This window comes from Dendropsophus ebraccatus, chromosome 2 (assembly GCF_027789765.1).
Source record: "Dendropsophus ebraccatus isolate aDenEbr1 chromosome 2, aDenEbr1.pat, whole genome shotgun sequence".
NCBI classification, from domain to species: Eukaryota; Metazoa; Chordata; class Amphibia; order Anura; family Hylidae; genus Dendropsophus; species Dendropsophus ebraccatus.
The window spans coordinates 146,675,724-146,696,230 of NC_091455.1; the positions used below are offsets into that span (position 1 = coordinate 146,675,724).

General features: G+C 42.5%; 1 protein-coding gene across 2 annotated transcripts in view; it reads right to left on the minus strand.

Moving 5' to 3' along the window:
- BBS9 (Bardet-Biedl syndrome 9) overlaps positions 1-20,507 on the minus strand; it is a 254,546-nt gene that overhangs the window by 148,649 nt on the left and 85,390 nt on the right. For both annotated transcript variants that reach the window (XM_069958443.1, XM_069958444.1), the window contains one exon: positions 3,571-3,752. In XM_069958443.1, coding sequence (XP_069814544.1) covers positions 3,571-3,752 — 182 coding nt within the window. The remainder of the gene's footprint in view (positions 1-3,570; positions 3,753-20,507) is intronic.

The window sequence follows — 20,507 nt, forward strand, 5'->3', positions numbered from 1 at the left end:
GGGTCAGAAGTAACAGCCCCAACGCTCACTGGGAGGCAGGGGCTACAGGCAGCACACGTGGGAGACACATGGAGGCGTCGGGCCTTCTGTCACCTGGGGCCTTCTCCTCTCATCCTTGTTCTCACGATCCTGCGCTCCGGGCCAGTGTGCAGCCTGCTTCTCACCCGCTGCCATGATCCCCTGCCCGTAAATGCTATGTCTTCCCATACGAAAGGACCTCCGATTATGTCATGACCACGTGACCGGCATGTGTGGGAGGAGCTAGCTTGAAGTTTACATGGAGTGGGGAAGTTTTACAGAAGAGACAGAATGCAGGTGGGAGCAGTGGGGGCAACCTGAGGAAGAGGGTATGGGGAGCATAGGGGCAGTGTGGTGATGGGCATGTGATGAGACAGATAGGGGCAGTGTGTGTGGTGGTAGGTATGTGAGGAGGCACACAGGCGGCAGTATGTAGTGCAGGGTACACATGGGGGTAGGATGTGTTCTTTTGAGAAATGGGGGCAGTATGTGAAAAAAGAAGCTTGGAATGCAGGGGGAGGGGTTGTACCGTGGCATAATAGATTCTCCAATGATTTAACTTTTTTATGTAGACTCATGTTGACAAAAGAAATGAGACTCCATGATGAAAAGACCCTACTTTACCACTATACTGCAGCTACATGCTATGATGAGCAGACCCCGCTATACTGCAGCTACATGCTATGATGAGAAGACCCCGCTATACTGCAGTTACAAGGGGACAACATAAGATGGGTATCTATATGGGGGACAACATAAGGGGGGATATCTAAAATAGAAGCAGAGGGGGACAACACAGGGGGCATCTGTATTGGGGACTACATAGAGGGGGCCATCTATAAAGGGGTAATACACATAGTGTTAGGGCTACCCACTAACTGAGGGCGTAAAGGGGACAAGACAGATGTGCAGTTTGTAGAGGGATGAGGATAGTGCCAGAATGAGGAGTCTAATATGTCTGTCTGGCAGATTCTGTGGATTTGTGGCCTGGAGAAGTTGTCATAATGGCCCAGGACAGATGGAGAAGAAGATGATAAGGGAAGAACTCTGATCAGAGAAGACGTCCCCTGTGAGTCACTGGATATAACTGCACTGTAATTTATATGATGTACAGAACCTGTTTGGAGCTGCGTCCACCTCTGTATGACTGGATGATAGTGATCTGTGTACAGTGGATTTTGTTCAGTAGCAGCGGTGGGGTTAGTCAGTATGTAGTGTAATATTTGCTACTTGTAATCTGGTACTGTGTTTTATTGGTTTTAGTATACAGGATTTAGTCAGTAACAATATGGTGGTGATGGTAGTGGTTGTGGTGTGGTGGTAATATTTGCCCCTTGTATACTGGTATTATTGGTAATATTGGTCAGTATACAGGATTTGGTCTGTAACAGTATGGTGGTAATATGTATGGTGATAATATTTCCTTCCTGTATACTGGTATTGTTGGTAATATCAGTCTTAATATCTATCTATCTATCTATCTATGGCATCGCTTGGTCGAGTAAGGGGGGGGCCCCAAGTTGAACTCTTGCACCAGGGCCCAAGGGACATTAGCTACACCCCTGATACCAGAATGCCTAACTAAGTATAAGGCAGTGGATAAAAACTGTTTTACTGGCTATTTCTGTAAATTATGACAGAGCAGCAACAAACTCTACATGGTCAAGATTTACAGCATGGCTTTTTACTAAAACAACAGGTACCTGCAGACAGACTAAGGCAGTGTGAATCACACCATTTCCTGGAGCACATGACACCATTATGACTCCATGACACAGGCTGTACTCCTAATGTACAGACTGCCAAAGCGTTAATAAGAGAGTAACCATAACTGTGAGCAACTCTTTGTAAAGTCAGTGAAGTAAAGCACCAGTTTTACTCTGACTTATAAATTCCTTTAGTTGTGCCAGTAACCTGAACTCTATATTGAAGTGGTGGCTTAGTCTCACTAATAATTAGCTTAAGTGGCTACAGAAAGCTTAGAAAAGTCCTGTAATACTAGTTTATGATTAATACCCTTTGGCTTGGGCATCTAGAGGCAGCAAATTACAATATACTCTCCTGCTAAATATGAACTTTAAAAAGCTTACAATGCTGAAATCAGTAACTGTATTGTAATTCAAGGTTTTACGGATTGATTCCCACACTGTATCAGTACCCTGGGACGCCACCACCCCAACGCGTGTGTCACAACCTTCATCCGGTTATGAAAGTTATGAAGCGCGTTGGGGTGGTGGTGTCCCAGAGGAGACCTACAAGATATTGATTGTAAGTAACTCCCAAACCAGAGTGGGGTATAACATTTAGTTAGGACTATTTCGTGTCCAACAAACCTTTGCACTTTATATTTGCAATAATTTTTCTTACCTTTAGTACCAATGTTTATACAGTGTCCTAATACATAGTATTGTTGGTGGGTTTATAGTCATGTAATGAAATTATAGGTAAATACATCCTCTGGGACGGCCACTGTCTTTTTAATGCATGGTTCTTCTTTTTAATGATTTTTTATATATATTTTTTCAATAAAGATATATGTTGCTTTGGAAACTCAGCATATTGTTTTTATATAGCTATATGAATTATAGCTGAGGTAGTATTCTAACTTAGGCATATATTCATAACATTGGCTGATTGTCAGATAACTTAACAGTGCACGTAGACAAATTGGTGTGGTATCCAGTAATAAAAAAAAAAAAGAATATGTAACAAGAAAACAATCTCAGAATCACTAGGATATGTAAAAGAATCCCCACACTTTAATGAATAAAGTGACACGTCATTTATAAAATTTGGCTTGGTCCATGGGGATTACCTTTCTGCACTCCCCCGGTCTACCGATGCGGTGTCCCCTGCTGCTGCTCATCTCAGGAGTGACAACCCACTCAGCCAATCACTGACTGAGACGGGACAGTGCTGCAGCCAGTGATTGGCTGAAGACGGCTACAGACAGCAAGGGACACTGGCGACACCACAGCAGGACAGCGGAGGAGTGCAGAGAGGTGATAACATGTTGGTTATGTTTTTAAGATAGCAGCAACATGCTGAAAATGTGTTAGCCAGATAACCCCTTTAAAGCCATTTTAGACTGTGTACTTAAAGCGGTATTCCCATCACCATGCGATGGCATCACCATGTGATGGGAAATACAAAAGAAACAATTTTGCAAATGCACTGATTTAGCAAAATAGCTTTCTTTTGAAGTTTGAACCCTTTCTCTCGCTATCATGTTGACAGCGATTGCTTAGGATCCTGACCACAGCTATCAGCTATGAGAGAAGAAGCAGAGCAGTGACGGGACTGGTGGTCGGGACCAGGTAAGTATGTTTTTACTTATGATATGTCTCTCTCTGACATCCCACATGTCTCCAGGGCGTAGAGTGTCCCTGGAGACATGTGTAATGTCAGAGAGAGATATAGCAGTGCCCATCTCATTGAGCTCTGCTGAACCAGGAAGGGAGAGTGGGATGTGGTAAAGCCATGCTGGTTGCTATTGGCTACTTCTGTCTTTGTTAATCCTAAATATGCTTTGAATATAGTAAATGTGCTGACCTTGTGTTTTTGTAGCCTCTTTGATAATTCTCTGAAGTTCTTTCATTTCCATATCCAACTCGTCATAATTTATGTCCCTGGATTCCACTTTAGGTGCTTGAAAAAGAGATGGATCTGTCCCGAAGTAGGAGCACTGTAAGTGACCACTGTCGCTTAGTGTGACTATGATTCCTTTCATGTCCCTGAAGGGAAGATATAAGAGTTATTAAGCAGCAGCACAAAAAAGACAAACAAAAATATTTAAATTCCCTCTACAGTAATGCTCCTACAATAACAAGCTAAATTATATTCAGGAGGTCAGTAACATTTATATCAATATGCACCACATAAATTCAGGACAGGATTTATCATCAGAAAGCACATGACTATACAAGTGTAAAAGAGACCCAACTGCTATGGATCACAAGAGGGAGGCTACAGAGCATTTTAGGGGGTTAAACCACCTTACCCCTATATGCAAAGACATAAGAACAACCACACTGGTATCTTTGCACAGACACAGTGTGAGTCAGGCTTCAGTCACATACATCCTCACCACATGAGTTTAAATCATTGTCACTTATACATGAACCAGAACTAAGACAGAATGCAGACGCCTAGAGGGTTTAGGAACACATCTAGGTCTCGTTGTTTTTATCATGTTTTTATCTGCAACACCAAGACTTCAACAAAGTGGGGCATGTTATAATAAACACTTTTTGTATGCCTTATCAAGTTAACTGGCAGTTTAAGCTCAGGATAGGCCATTAGGCACACTTTTAGCGCCCTCAGCAACCAGCTGTTTAATAATGATGCAGCTCTGGTGCAAGCAAAGCATTCTCTTCACTGTTTCCTACTGCATATCCTGTAATTTGCAAACTTCTAAGCCCCTATTACACCGGGTGATGCAGAGGAGCAAATGAGCATCAACCTTTCTCCTCGTTCCCTGCTCGCTGCTGGTGCTATTACACGTGCTGGCAGCGAGCAGGTAAGACAACGACAGAAAACGATCATCCAACATCGCTCATGTCAGCTGATCAGTGTCTTCTATTACACGAGACGATTATTGGCCAAATACGGTCGATAATCGTTTCGTGTAATAGGGCCTTTAGTAGCAGCCCACACAGCTCTGGGAGTCGGGTCGTGACATCACCACGTTATCCAGGAAGTAAAGCCTTGATGCAGTAGTAAGTGCAGGGAAAAGAAAACTTTATGTGCATTTTCCGTAATCAGTGTATATTGGTGACTTGTAAAACTTTTGGGGGGCAATACAGTGCTTTAATAAAAAATGTTGCCAGACTTCTCCTTTAACTTCTGACCCTACCTATGTCTGCTCTATTTGGACCCCGGGCTAGTTCTTTGACTATTGTCCATGCTGATTTTGTCCCTGCTGTGTCTTTCTAGTTCCGACCTGGTCTGTCTTCCCTTCCCTTAGCCCTGTGCACGTCAAGGGCAGGCAGCCAAGGCGGATTCTCCAAGGAGGTATGTACAGTGGAGTGGGTTCAGACCCACTGGACCCACTGTCCCTTTATAAAAAGAATAATACAGCTTTACAAACAATAACACAAGGCACACAGTCACAGTCTGTTCTTGAATTTCTCTGCTTTGTTCAACACATTTATAACTGATTCCATTTTACAAAGACTCAACTAAAAGGAAGGAATTTAACACAAATAAGAAATAATTCTAGGCTTTATGGATTGATCTGCAAGGAAACCATTTTAGATGATGTCATTATATTCCTCTTTAAAAGTACAAACCATTCCTGCAGTATTCCATGAAATGACTACACAGTGTACTACGTGCCTCAATACAGCTACACTTCTCATTAAATGTAATTTACTAAAAATATACTTCTATTCAGAATAATGGAAAAAACATGACTTTCCAAATTTCTATCTTATCTTCTATAGCTTAATTTACAGAGAGCCTGAAATCTACTCCAGAGTTTCTGCAAAATCTATTACCAGTTTTGGCAGATCCTTGAAGTCACCTGCAAATCCAATCCTCTTTGCAAAGGGTTTTCACAATGGATCATTCAGTTGTCTAAAACAATATAATTCCTCAGTATGACACGTTTATAGCAATAGTAAAAAGTTATGCCTATGTCTTCCAGTACTTATCTGCTGCTGTATGTTCTTTCCAGCTTGACACACTGCTCTCTGCTGCCACCTCTGTCCGTGACAGGAACTGTCCAGATCAGAAAACTTTTTCTATGGAGATTTAATAATGCTCTGGACCATTCCTGACACAGACAGAGATGGCTGCAGGAAACACTGTGCTATACTTTAAAGAAAACACCACTTCCTGCATGACATGCAGCAGCTAATAAGTACTGAAACACTTTTAAATTTTAAATAGTAGTAAATTACAAATCTATATAATTTTCTGAAACCAGTTGATGTAAACGGAAAAAAAAAGACATACACTGGAGTACCCCTTTAATTTGGTGTAGGGAAGGGCATGCTACTTGACGCCATAACACGCCGTGTGCTAAATCACAAAAAAAATTGAATTTTTTTTCTTAAATCAACAGGTGTCAGAAAGTTATACAGATCAATAAATTGCTTCTAATTAAAAAGCTCAAGTCTTGCAGTACTTATCAGCTGCTGTATGTCCTGCAGGAAGTGGTGTACTATTTCCAGTCTGACACAGTGCTTTCTGTTTCCTCCCCTGTCTGTGACAGGAACTGTCCAGAGTTGTAGCAAATCCCTACAGAGTACCTCTTCTGTTCCGGACTGTTTCTGTCATGGATAGAGGGGGCAGCAGAAAGCAGAATGGAAAGAAAACTGCACTTCTTGCAGGAGATACAGAAGCTGATGAGTACCTGAAAGCTTGAGATTTTAAATATAAGTAATTTACAGATCTGTATGACTTTCTGATACAAGGTGATCTGAAAACTTTTTTTTGCGCAGAAATATATATTTGATATGCCATATCATTACAGTACTCACACCCTAAATATTTTGTGTAACTATTACAGTTTTTACTTAGGAGAGGGAACTAATGCCAAGAAATCCAGCCTTAGGCCACTTCACACAGCAGCATTTTGAACAGTATTTTCCACCACAATTTGTACGCCAAAACTAAGAGTAGATCTTATAAACAGAAAAACTATAATAGACAATTCAGTTTCTTGGACCCACTGGTATTGGCTTAAGCTTTTGAGTCAAAAAAAGTGATTGAAATATTGCAGTGTAACCATGGCCCTTTCCCATAAGCAACATTCACATAGAAGTGTTTTGCTTAGAATTTTGGTTAGTGGCCTATAGCACTATTAAAGCAACTCCGTACCCACAATCTGACCCCCCCCCCCAAACCACTTGTACCTTCAGATAGCTGCTTTTAATCCAAGATCTGTCCTGGGGTCCGTTCGGCAGGGGATGCAGTTATAGTCATAAAAACAACTTTTAATCCGGCAGCGCTGTGTCTAATGGCCGGGGCTTACATTTGTATATGCATTAAGCTGGCATAACCTCTCTGTCCTTCCTCCCCACCCTCCTCATTATTAGGAATACTCCAGGCAGATTGCTTCCTATTCCCCACCTGTGGCAGCCCGGCACATGGGCTGGATCGTTAATACACCTGTGCAAAGCTCAAACAGCAGTAAATGTTCCTGGATCATTCCTAATAATGAGGGGGGTTAGACACAGCGCTGCCGGATTAAAAGTTGTTTTTAGGACAATAACTGCATCACCTGCCGAACGGACCCCAGGACAGATCTTGGATTAAAAGCAGCTATCCGAAGGTACAAGTGGTTTGGAGGGGACAGATTGTGGGTACAGAGTCGCTTTAAAGTCAGTATTTTGCATTTGTAAACCAAAACTAGGATTTTTTTTAGAACATGGAAGAGGTGCAAAATTTTTCATTACAGTTTTTTTTATAGGTAAAAAAGACCAGGCAGAGCGGTCCCTTATAGGGTGACACAGTATAATCACTGAAGCATAGGAATACAGCGAATGTCTAGGTCTCGGCTCACCTGGTGTGGTGTGATAAGCCACAACCACTGTATAGCATAGAGTAGAATGATACAAATCTGGTCACTGCTGGAGACCTGGATATATGAAATATAGCTGTGTTTTAAAGCATGATAAAAAAAAAAAAAAAAATAAAAGGGGTGGTAATATATATGGCCGGGGATAGACTATTGTAACATAATAAGTCAGGAAACACAAACAGCAGTTTTTCGATAACAGCCACTGCAGTTCTTGTGCCAAAACCAGAACAGGATTCAAATGGGATGGAAAATTTACAGGGAGGACTTGTACTTGATCATTTTTTAGTCACGGCACAAAAACTGCAGATGCAGTTTTCCTCACACATTGCTGTGTGTGTTTTCAGCCTCAAGCAAACTTTCCTCTCTGGCTCCAGGGCCGCAATCACCACCACAATCCTGCCACTCCATTATCTGTTTGGCCGCTTCCAGGCACTGGGGCCGTGATGTTGCAGGACCACCAAGCCAATCGGCTCTGGTGCTGGAGCCAGGTAGGGAAGTTTGCTTTATTATGTCAAAACAACCAATCCCTAGCTACATATAAAAAAATAAGCCTTGCCCGGTATACCTCTTCTAAGTAGATTTCAAACATGCTTTATTTCACAATTAGAGATGAGCAAATTTACAGTAATAATGAAGCAAAGTGCTTAGTTATCTCTGCAATCCGCTCATCAGCCTGCTGCCTTTTACCAGCTGTGGATGGATACCTTGCTGGGGTATTTTGAAAGACCAGTCATTTTGTGGCTTGTTGGAAGGCGGTTTACTTGGCTTGGTTGTTCTTTTCCAGAGGAAGGTCTGGCTAGCTAACTGGTGTTGAGAAATGTGTGATGGTGTCTCAGCATTATTTTTGCATATGCTGCCATTTAAAGGGGTAGTGCGGCGCTCAGCAATTATTCACAGAATAACACACATAACAAAGTTATACAACTTTGTAATGTATGTTATGTCTGTGAAGGGCCCCCTTCCCCGTGTCCCACCACTCCCGCCATACCCGGAAGTGTGGTGCATTATACATACCTGATCCTCGTCGCGCCCGTCCGCCATCTTGCCAAGACGTCATCTTCTGGAGGCCGGCCGAACAGCTCCTGCCGTCTCTGATGCCGGCCCCCCTCTGCCGCATCATGACTGTGCTCAGCGGCGATTGGCTGAGCACAGTTATGCTCAGCCAATCGCGGCTGAGCATCTGATGACGCTGCAGAGGGCGGCCGGCACTAGGGACAGTCGGAGGTGTTCGGCCACCCGCCCGAAGAGGATGTCATTGTCTGAAGATCGGAGACGGGGGTCGACACGAGTCAGGTATGTATAATGCACCACACTTCCGGGTACACAGGCGGGGGTGGTGGGACACGGGGAAGGGGGCCATTCACAGACATAACATACATTACAAAGTTGTATAACTTTGTAATGTGTGTTATTCTGTGAATAATTGCTGAGCGCCGCACTACCCCTTTAACTGACTGCCGCTCCTCCCCGGGTGCTGGGAAAAGCTTGATCCTGCCTGGGAAATTTCTCCCAGTTTCCCAGGTATGGATCCAGCTTTTGTCAGCACCCGGAGAGGAGCTGCACGGAGCGGCAGTGAGTTAAACGACAGCAGGCTGATGAGCGAATCGCAGAGATAACAAATCGCTTAACATCATTACTGTAAATCCGCTCATGTCTACTCACATCCCGTTGATTTAGATTTTCAAAGTTATAAGGACAAGAACACTTTTAGGCTATGTGGGCTGAAAAAAACAGAAACTGTGCAAATTTTTCCATTATAATTTTGACCTGTCAGTTCTACTCCTGGAAACTGGTTAGAAACTCAGGTCTATCAGACTAAATGCCACAAAAAAATCAGATGATCAGTTTTTGACAGTGAACAGTTTGTATGATTGGCGCCACACTGCAAAAATCTTCCAATCTTTTCATTGGAAATGAAAAGCAAAGACTTCTATCTGCAGATATGACAGGTTGAGTATCAGTAAAAAGGCAACTGCTAAGGATGTAACATATAGTTTTTTCTTTTGTAGTTGCCCTATGCTTATATGCTAATTCATTCACAGTGTACACAAGAACCTATATTTGTTTGACATAAAATACATGCTCTACGTACAGAGATTAATGTGCAGCCAAGAAATGGCACAAATGCTTCTACACAGCTTTTTGACGGCAATACACTTATCCTTGTAGGTGTTAGCAGTTCATATTGCATGGGTTATAGGTTAGCTCAGGTTCTTTTTGTATTGCTATTCAAGCATGAGAGAATCCCAGAGAGTTTTGTTACAGATTATCACCAGTAGCTTGCCTTCTCAAAAGGTTGGAAGGTTCACTTGCTGTGAAAGAAGAGAAAGTGGAAATGTAGCTTGTAACAGAAAATAGCAGAAAAGAGATAAGAACTCCCACCTCACAAGCAGGGGGAAAAAGTAAAGCAAATCCCATTGTTTCTTTCCTCTGGGGGAATATTTTTGAAGACTACATTAATACTAATATCTGCATTCGTATAAGATAAGTTATAGCAGAGCATAAAAAACATAGTTGAAACAGTTTCTCCTATATAGAACTAAGGTAGAAAAAGAAGATAAGAGAGCATTGGCTGGCTGACTAAAGGCCCTATTACACAAAACGATTACCGGCCGTACTTGTCTGATATCAGCCATTACCGTCGATAATCGTCTTGAGTAAGACAACGGTCAACCAACATAAACGATGTTGGCTGATCGTTGCAGTCGTTTGTCTTTCAATGATATGGTGCGGTTGCTCCGCAGAATAGGAGAGGCGGCAGCAGAGTACTGCTATCTGCTATGGGCTGCCCGGACGATCTAGTGATCACCCAGGCAGCCCCCCCCCACACCCTGTACTCACCCGCTCGCTGCGGACGCGTGCAATAGCACCAGCGAGCGGGAAACAAGGAGCAAATGAGCGCTGACAGCACTCGTTTGGTCCTCTCCGTCACCCCGTGTAATACAGTGCTTCTCCAAAATTAAGACAGGGTCTTATTGCCTCCCCTGCAGCTTGTGCCGTGCAGGTCGGGGCTGAGCATACCAAGTCTGGTTAGTTGATGCTCAGCCACCCAGTGGCAGGGCTCTGGTCAGCTGACTTTAATGAAAGCTTATATTTCAAGCCTACAAAATGACACTAGGTCTTATTTTCAAGGTAGGTCTTAACATGTACAATAGGTACTTCACATGTACAATAATGTAAATAAGTTTTTGCGCCTCACTTGATTTGTGCTATTTAAATATTATGTCATTTTTATATTTTTAAGATCATCCAACTAATTATAACATATAGTATAAAGATGAGTTATATCACCAATTTTAAAATGTAATCATCTAAAACCTAGTAAATGGTTGCCTACGCATGGCAGTAACAACTGCAATAAAATGTTTGCAATAACTGCAATAAGGGTCCTATTACACAAAACGATTATCATCCATACTTGGCCAATTAGCTGCCATTATGGCTAAAGATCTAAACATTATCAGGGAAGCCCCTCTCGCAGCTCCCCGCATGTAATCGCACAGACAGCGAGCGAGCGAGGAACGAGGTGGAAGCGAGAACTGACCTGATGTCCCTTCTTTCTCAATATCGGGCCGTATTGGGCTCTAAGTCTTTAAAGGGGTGTTCCAGTGTGGGGGCACTTTTTTTTGGGGACCGGGGAGGAGGTGGCTGAAATAAAAGACGTCCACTTACCTCCCCGGTTCCAGCGGCAGGTCCCGCATCATGGCGCTCCTGTCCCCGGACGCTTCCAGGTGTCTGACGCCGTCCGAGACGCTAAGTCTCAGGGCCACTCAGCCACTCAGTGAAGGAGGCGGTATCCGAGCGGACTTCGAACGGATCCCGACTCCTTCACTGAGTGGCTGAGCGGACCTGAGACGTCACGTCTAGGGCCCGCGTCAGACACCCGGAAGCGGCCGGGAACCGGGCACCAGAGCGCAGTGATGCGGGACCCGCCGCTGGAATCGGGGAGGTAAGTGGACGTCTTTTATTTCAGCCACCTCCTCCCCGGTCCCCCCAAAAAAGTGCCCCCACGCTGGAGCACCCCTTTAACATTGTAGTAGAGGAATTCTGCTCTTCTTGCAGAACTATTTAAATTTAGCTACATTTTAGGGCTTTTGAGCATAAACTGGTCATGAACTAGTCTTTTCACACCACACCATGGGATTGAGAGGTTAAAGGGGTTATCCAGTGGTACAAAAACATGTCCACTTTCTTTCACAGACAACACGACTCTTGTCTCTAGTTCAGGTGCAGTTTGCAATTAACCCCTTAACGACAAAGGGCGTATAGGTACGCCCTATTGCCGGTAAGGGCGTTCAGAGCGGGGCCGCACGGCGACCCCGCTCTGAACCGCGACGATCCCGGGTGCCGCTTGTAGCCCAGGACCGTAGGTATTAGCGGGCACGGTCCGATCGCTGTGCCCGCTAATACAGTAATCAGATGCAGCTGTCAAACATGACAGCTGCATCCGATTACCGGATCCAGCGTCTCCCTGGTGTCTAGTGGCGGAGATCGCTCCTCCGGGATGTTATCCCGGAGGAGCGATCTCAGTTTCTGAAGCCGGCCGGGGACCGCTCCAAGATGGCGCCGTCCCCGACTCGGCACTCGTTTACTTCTGGCTGCAGCAGCCGGAAGTAAACGAGTGCCTATCTCATGGATCTCTGCAGCATATCTATGCTGCAGAGATCTCAATGAGAGATCAAAGTGTATATACTAGAAGTCCCCTAGGGGGGCTTCTAGTATATGTGTAAAAAAAAAATATATAGTGTTGTTGTCAATAAAAAGCCACCTCCCCTAATAAAAGTCTGAATCACCCCCCTTTTCCCAGGTTATAAATAAAAGTAAACAAATAAATAAATAAACAAACATGTTTGCTATCGCCGCGTGCGTAATCGCCCGAACTATTAATTAATCCCATTCCTGATTTCGTACGGTGAACGGTGTAAGCGCAAAAAAATTCCAAAGTGCAAAATTGCACATTTTTGGTTGCATCAAATCCAGAAAAATTGTAATAAAAAGCGATCAAAAAGTCGTATATGCGCAATCAAGGTACCGATAGAAAGAACACATCATGGCGCAAAAAATGACACCTGACACAGCCCCATAGACCTAAGGATAAAAGCGCTATAAGCCTGGGAATGGAGCGGTTTTAAGTGACGTATATTTGTTGACAATGGTTTGAATTTTTTACAGGCCATCCGATACAATATAAGTTATACATGTTACATATCGTTTTAATCGTAACGACTTGAGGAACGTGCATAATAAGTCAATTTTACCCCAGGGCGAATGGCGTAAAAACACATTTCCCCCAAATAAACAAAATGCGTTTTTTTTTTCAATTTCACCACACTTTGAATTTTTTTCTGGTTTCGCAGTGTACTTTATGCAAAAATTCAGCCTGTCATTGCAAAGTACAATTAGTGACGCAAAAAATAAGGGCTCATGTGGGTTTCTAGGTGGAAAAATGCAAGTGCTATGGCCTTTGATGCACAAGGAGGAAAAAATAAAAACGCAAAAATCGAAATTGGCTCTGTCCTTAACCCCTTAACGACATCGGGCGTAAATTTACGCCCTGATGCCGGTAAGGAAGTTCAGAGCGGGGCCGCGCGGCGACCCCGCTCTGAACCACGCCGGTCCCGGGTGCCGCGAGTAGCCCGGGACCGTAGGTATTAGCGGGCACGGTCCGATCGCCGTGCCCGCTAATACAGTAATCAGATGCAGCTGTCAAACATGACAGCTGCATCCGATTACCGGATTCAGCCGTTCCCTGGTGTCTAGTGGAGGAGATCGCTCCTCCGGGATGTTATCCCGGAGGAGCGATCTCCGTAACTGAAGCCGGCCGGGGACGCGTCCAAGATGGCGCCGTCCTCGGCTCGGCACTCGTTTGTTTCCGGCTGCAGCAGCCGAAAGCAAACGAGTGCCGATCTCATGGATCTCTGCAGCATATCTATGCTGCAGAGATCTCAATGAGAGATCAAAGCACTTATACTAGAAGTCCCCCAGGGGGGCTTCTAGTATAAGTGTAAAAGTAAAAAAAAAAGTGTTGTTAATAGTAAAAAGCCCCCTCCCCTAATAAAAGTCTGAATCACCCCCCTTTTCCCAGGTTATAAATAAAAGTAAATAAATAAATACATAAACAAACATGTTTGCTATCGCCGCGTGCGTAATCGCCCGAACTATTAATTAATCACATTCCTGATCTCGCACGGTAAACGGCGTCAGCGCAAAAAAATCCCAAAGTGCAAAATTGCGCATTTTTGGTCGCAGCATCAAATCCAGAAAAATTGTAATAAAAAGCGATCAAAAAGTCGTATATGCGCAATCAAGGTACCAATAGAAAGTAAACATCATGGCGCAAAAAATGACACCTCACACAGCCCCATAGACCAAAGGATAAAAGCGCTATAAGCCTGGGAATGGAGCGATTTTAAGTGACGTATATTTGTTGACAATGGTTTTAATTTTTTACAGGCCATCAGATACAATATAAGTTATACATGTTACATATCGTTTTAATCGTAACGACTTGAGGAACATATATAACAAGTCAGTTTTACCCCAGGGCGAATGGCGTAAAAACACATTTCCCCCAAATAAACAAAATGCGTTTTTTTTTTCAATTTCACCACACTTTGAATTTTTTTCTGGTTTCGCAGTGTACTTTATGCAAAAATTCAGCCTGTCATTGCAAAGTACAATTAGTGATGCAAAAAATAAGGGCTCATGTGGGTCGCTAGGTGGAAAAATGCAACTGCTATGGCCTTTTAAGCACAAGGAGGAAAAACCGAAAACGCAAAAATCGAAATTGGCTCTGTCCTTAAAGGGTTAAGGGGTTAAGCTCCATTCACCTTAATGGGACTAAGCAGCAAAACCCCGCCCAAGCTGGAGACAAGAGTGGGGCTGTCTCTGGAAGAAAGTGGCCATGTTTTTGTAGCGCTGGATATCCCCTTTAACTTTGTGTGCTTCGGATCAATGTCCTGCTAAATAACCCGACTGTACTTGAGCTTTAAGTTACGAACTAATTGGTAAATATTCTACTTTAGGGTTTTTAGACCGATTCCATTAAGTATGACAAGTTATATAGATCCTTAAAAAGCAAAGCACCCCTGAACATAACTCTACAACCACTATGGTTGATTCCTTACCTAAAATTCTTTTGTGGAATGCAGTTTCGGCTTTACACCAGATGTAACATGACATTGACTTTCCTGTGAATGCTATTTTTGTTTTTAGGCTATGTTCACACAATATACTTTTTAAGAAAAGAACAACTGTTGTTTTCAATTTACACAATCATTTCATAATGAAATGATTTGCATTGAAGTCAATGCAAACAACAGCTGTTATTCACACAATTTATTGAACAGCGGCCGTTGTTTGCTACGGCCGTCGACATAATAATCATGTCAATTATTTCTGCTCATTGTCCATAGGCTTCTATGTAATTTGGATTTAAAACAACGGCCATTGTTTTAAGTGCCAAATAATGGCTGTTGTTTATACAGCCTGTGAACATAGTCTATAAGTGAAATCATACACTGAACTTAACTGAGGAAATAAGGCCGTTCTTTAGATTAGTGCTTCTCAAACTGTGAGAAGGGCTTCACCAGTGAGGCACCCCTAGTTGTTAGGGAGGTAGTCTTTATAAAGTGAGTATAGGCTGCATACCTCTACCTAGCAACAACAATTAATGTTAAGCAACATTATTTACTCGTTTAGTACTCATTTTTATGTAATTCTAAGATTAGGAGACAAATGACAGACAGATTGGGCAAGATTTTTTAAGGACTTCAGTCCCAAATTGTGATGCCCAGGCATTACTGTAGTCTGCCTGGTGAGATCCAGACTGTTAGGCAAGACTCCGGTAGAAAAAGTCTGAGAAGTCCTGAGAAGTGATATATTTAAAGTGTCATTGTCATTATAACTTTCAAAATCAACAGTAGATGTGAAATGAAGCAAGTTTGCAATATACATTCATTGTTTATTTTTTAGTTATGCTACAAACTAAAGCTATACTTACCAGAAATCCAGGTCCAGTTTCCTGAAAACTGCTTTATAGTCTTGTGCTAATTGAAAAAAAACAGACTAAACACAGGAAATGTCAGTACAGAGAGTCTCAGCCCAATGCTTCTGTCAATTACATGACTGCCTTCTCTGTGAGCGTGCAGATGACCAGGGAAACACAGGACTTGCTGTGTTTAGACTTATTTTTTTTTTTCCGAAAAAGTCTAAAAACAGGAAGTCCCGTGTTTCCCAGGTCATCTGCGTGCTCACAGAGAAGGCAGTCATGTGATTGTTAGATGCATTGAGCCGTGACTCTCTGTACTGGCCAGAAGTCTGTTTTTTTTCAACCAGCACAAGACTAAAAAGCCCCCTTCAGGAGACTGGACCTGGATTTCTGGTAAGTTCAGCTTTTTGTAGCATGATAACTATAAAAAAAAAAAAAAAAATTAATGCATATTGCTTTTTTTTTTTTTTGCATCTACTGTTGATTTAGATTTTGAAAGTTATAACAACAGCGACACTTTAAAGCATACCTGTCACAATACGATCTTTGAAACTTACGTGTGCAAGTGCAGCGGCCGATAGACATTCTAATTGCTGTGGAAATGTCCCAGGCTCCCGAGGTGGGCTCTCTGCATGAACCCTATTAAGTTACAATAGGACTTGTGCACACAACTTGGACGTTCCCATGGCAAAACGAACTTCCGTCGACTGCTGCCTCTGCCTTTGAAAGTTTCAAAGATTGCACTGTGACAGGTACGCTTTAAAGGGGTTATCAAGGTTTAGAAAGACATGTTTGCTTTCGTCCAGAAACAGCACTCTCCTGTCCTCAGTTTGGGTGTGTTTTTGCATCTCAGTTCTATGAAAGTAAGTGGAGCTAAATTGCAATACCACACACAACCTGGGCACAGGGGTGGTGCTATTTTTGCAAGACTGTAGCTGAGCTTTCTGTTAACTTTAAAAACCAATTTAAATGTAGCACTGAACCAGACAGCCAAGGCATTTTTTTTTCTTAAAGCGAATGTACCAGCAGGTACACTGATGTAATCTTAAAGCGATGTAAATGATGGTACATTCACTTTAAATATATTGATAAGTGTGCTTTTTGTTGCTTTCTGAAGAAAAAAAATGTTTGTGTCACTTCAAAGTTTTTTTTCTATTTTTCTAGACTCAAGAAACAAAGGAGGCCCATTATATGGGTATAGATATTTATTATTACCCTTTCCTTAATCATTGCTCATTGTTCTTTGCAAAAAAAAAAAAAAAAAGCTTAAGCTTTAATGAAGCATCTATGAAGAGCGGTTTTCAAGCCTTGCCACAGAATCTCAATGGGATTTAGGTCTGGACTTTGGGCCATTCTGTTTCTCTTGCTATAGCTTTTGGGTCTTTGTCCTGCTGGAAGGTGAACCTCCACCCCAGTCTCATGTCTTTTGAAGTCTCTAACAGATTTTCCACCAGGATTACCCTGTTGTTAGCTCCATCCATCTTCCCATCAAGTCTGACCAGCTTCCCTGTCCGGGCTGAAGAAAAAGAAAAAGATCCACACTGCACGATGCTGCCACCACCATGTTTCATGATGGGGATGGTGTGGTCAAGGTGATGTGCAATGTTAAGTTTTCTGCCACATATTAAGCTTTGGATTTGAGACAAAATTTTCAACTTTGGTCTCATGTGACCATAGCACCTTCTTCCATGTTTCCTACATGGTTTGTGCCAAACTGCAAACAGGACCTATGGCTTGCTTTCAGAAATGGCTTTCCTCTTGCCACTCTTCCATAATCTGTGAAGTACACGACTAATAGTTGTCCTGTGGACAGAGTCTCCCACCTGAGCTGTGGATTTCTGCAGCTCCTCCCACAGTGACCATGGCTGCTTCTCTAGTTGGTGCTCTCCTTGCATGGACAGGACGGCCATGTCTTGGTAGATCTGCAGTAGTGTCATACTCCTTCCATTTTCAAAGGATGCATTGAATAGTGCTCTGTGAGCACCATTTACTAATCAGGTGACTTGTGAAGATGATTGGTCACAATAGATGTTATTTAGAGGTATCAGTACAGCGTGCTGAGTACAAATGCACATCATAGACCACCAAGATTTTTTTACTTAAAAAAATAATAATAATAGTGTATTATTTTCTTTACTTTTTACAGTAACTTAATACTTTGTGTTGACTTATCACATAAAATCAAAATAAAATACATTTAAAATGTAATTTAATTTAGAAATTTAGTTTGGTAGAATTTTGCAGCCATTGTTCTCAATGGCTGAAAATCCATCATTCTTCTCAGCCGGAACAAAAACCTAATTTAACGGCTGTTGACAGACTAACTCTTTAATGTGAAATAATACCGCCAAAATGTATATGGAAGGAGACAGAAAAAAGAGCTAAATGATCCGTGAACATGAAGTGCATTAAATACTCCAGAAAGCAGGTTACTTTTTGAGGGTGATGAGATTTAGGCAACGCTAGAGAGGAACTTGGGAGCCATTAAAGTGTACTTCACTCATCTGAATAAACCCACTGTGGAAAACTGAAGAAATATTATGCTCCTGTATGTTATATGAGATGCAGAGAAAGTGACCATCAATGCGAAATGTTGATCATCCCAATCCTATGCAATCACCATTTCTTATATATATATATATATATATATATATATATATATATATATATATATATATATATATATATATATACACACACACATTCACCGGCCACTTTATTAGGTACACCATGCTAGTAACGGGTTGGACCCCCTTTTGCCTTCAGAACTGCCTCAATTCTTCGTGGCATAGATTCAACAAGGTGCTGGAAGCATTTCTCAGAGATTTTGGTCCATATTGACATGATGGCATCACACAGTTGCTGCAGATTTGTCGGCTGCACATCCATGATGCGAATCTCCCGTTCCACCACATCCCAAAGATGCTCTATTGGATTGAGATCTGGTGACTGTGGAGGCCATTTGAGTACAGTGAACTCATTGTCATGTTCAAGAAACCAGTCTGAGATGATTCTAGCTTTATGACATGGCGCATTATCCTGCTGAAAGTAGCCATCAGATGTTGGGTACATTGTGGTCATAAAGGGATGGACATGGTCAGCAACAATACTCAGGTAGGCTGTGGCGTAGCAACGATGCTTAATTGGTACCAAGGGGCCCAAAGAGTGCCAAGAAAATATTCCCCACACCATGACATCACCACCACCAGCCTGAACCGTTGATACAAGGCAGGATGGATCCATGCTTTCATGTTGTTGACGCCAAATTCTGACCCTACCATCCGAATGTCGCAGCAGAAATCGAGACTCATCAGACCAGGCAACGTTTTCCCAATCTTCTACTGTCCAATTTCGATGAGCTTGTGCAAATTGTAGCCTCAGGTTCTTGTTCTTAGCTAAAAGGAGTGGCACCCGGTGTGGTCTTCTGCTGCTGTAGCCCATCTCCCTCAAAGTTTGACGTACTGTGCGTTCAGAGATGCTCTTCTGCCTACCTTGGTTGTAACGGTTGGCTATTTGAGTCACTGTTGCCTTTCTATCAGCTGGAACCAGTCTGCCCATTCTCCTCTGACCTCTGGCATCAACAAGGCATTTCCGCCCACAGAACTGCCGCTCACTGGATGTTTTTTCTTTTTCGGACCATTCTCTGTAAACCCTAGAGATGGTTGTGCGTGAAAATCCCTGTAGATCAGCAGTTTCTGAAATACTCAGGCCAGCCCTTCTGGCACCAACAACCATGCCACGTTCAAAGACACTCAAATCACCTTTCTTCCCCATACTGATGCTCGGTTTGAACTGCAGGAGATTGTCTTGACCATGTCTACATGCCTAAATGCACTGAGTTGCCGCCATGTGATTGGCTGATTAGAAATTAAGTGGTAACGTGAAACCTGAAACCAGTTGATTTAAAAGAAAAAGATTTTCGCTGGATAACCCCTTTAAGGGTGCATTCACATGTACGTAATCTGCTGCATATATTACACTATAGATTTAATAGTGCTGATTTTAACTATTTATCTTTATATCTGCACCATCAAATTCACACTGGGAAATCTGCAGCAGATTAAATACACGTATACCTACCCTTACAGGGTTTTCCCGTCTCAGAAAGTTACAGCTTTGACTGAGGGCTTCCCCTATGGAGCGGAAAGCCACGCATGTTCATCACTGCTCTATTCATTTACTTTGGGAGCTGCGTACTGTGGAGTAGAGCAGTCAGACCCCCAGTGGTTACCTAGTTAACCCCTATCTTGTACTATATAGTTGTACAAAAGGTTTATTTTCTTCTACAGTCATTATTACACTGTCCAGGTTTTTTAAAATACAGTCTGCGTGGTGGATTTGCCATCAGTTAAATGACTAACACACAAGCTCAACTGTAGAGATGTAATTTCCACATAGGATTGCAGAATTTAAAATGCTATGAATACATGGTGCAGGAAACACATCAGTGGCCACCGATCAGCTGCTCATCTGTAACAAACTTTCTATAGCATATTACACAGTAGTGCAGAATCTTGCAGAAAGAGGTCAGCAGACATTTCTGTAACTGTTTGCTCTGTAAAGCAGGAAGCCTCTGGTGCTGGTAATACTTCAATGGAACATGGAGAATAACAATTTTTTATAGTGGTTAGAAATCCACATGTACAAGGAAGTGGAGAAAACAGGTGCAATTTGGGAAGAATATAAAGTAATACAAACCCCTGCTTGAAGCTACAGGTGTCCAGTAGTAGTAGGATACATTTCCATTAGACCACTAACAGGAGTATTGGGAATCTCAGATTGCTCAATTTTGCCCAGTTTTTACTGGCTGAAAATAACCTTTCCTTATGCCAATGACTAATTTTTCTTGGCGACAACAATAAGCTTATTAATGGCAGAAATAACACCAGCTCTGCCAATTTATTAATTGAAGGCTGCTATATTTTAAACTGTGAAATTCTATTTGAGTAGTAAATGTGTTCAAGGCCTTTC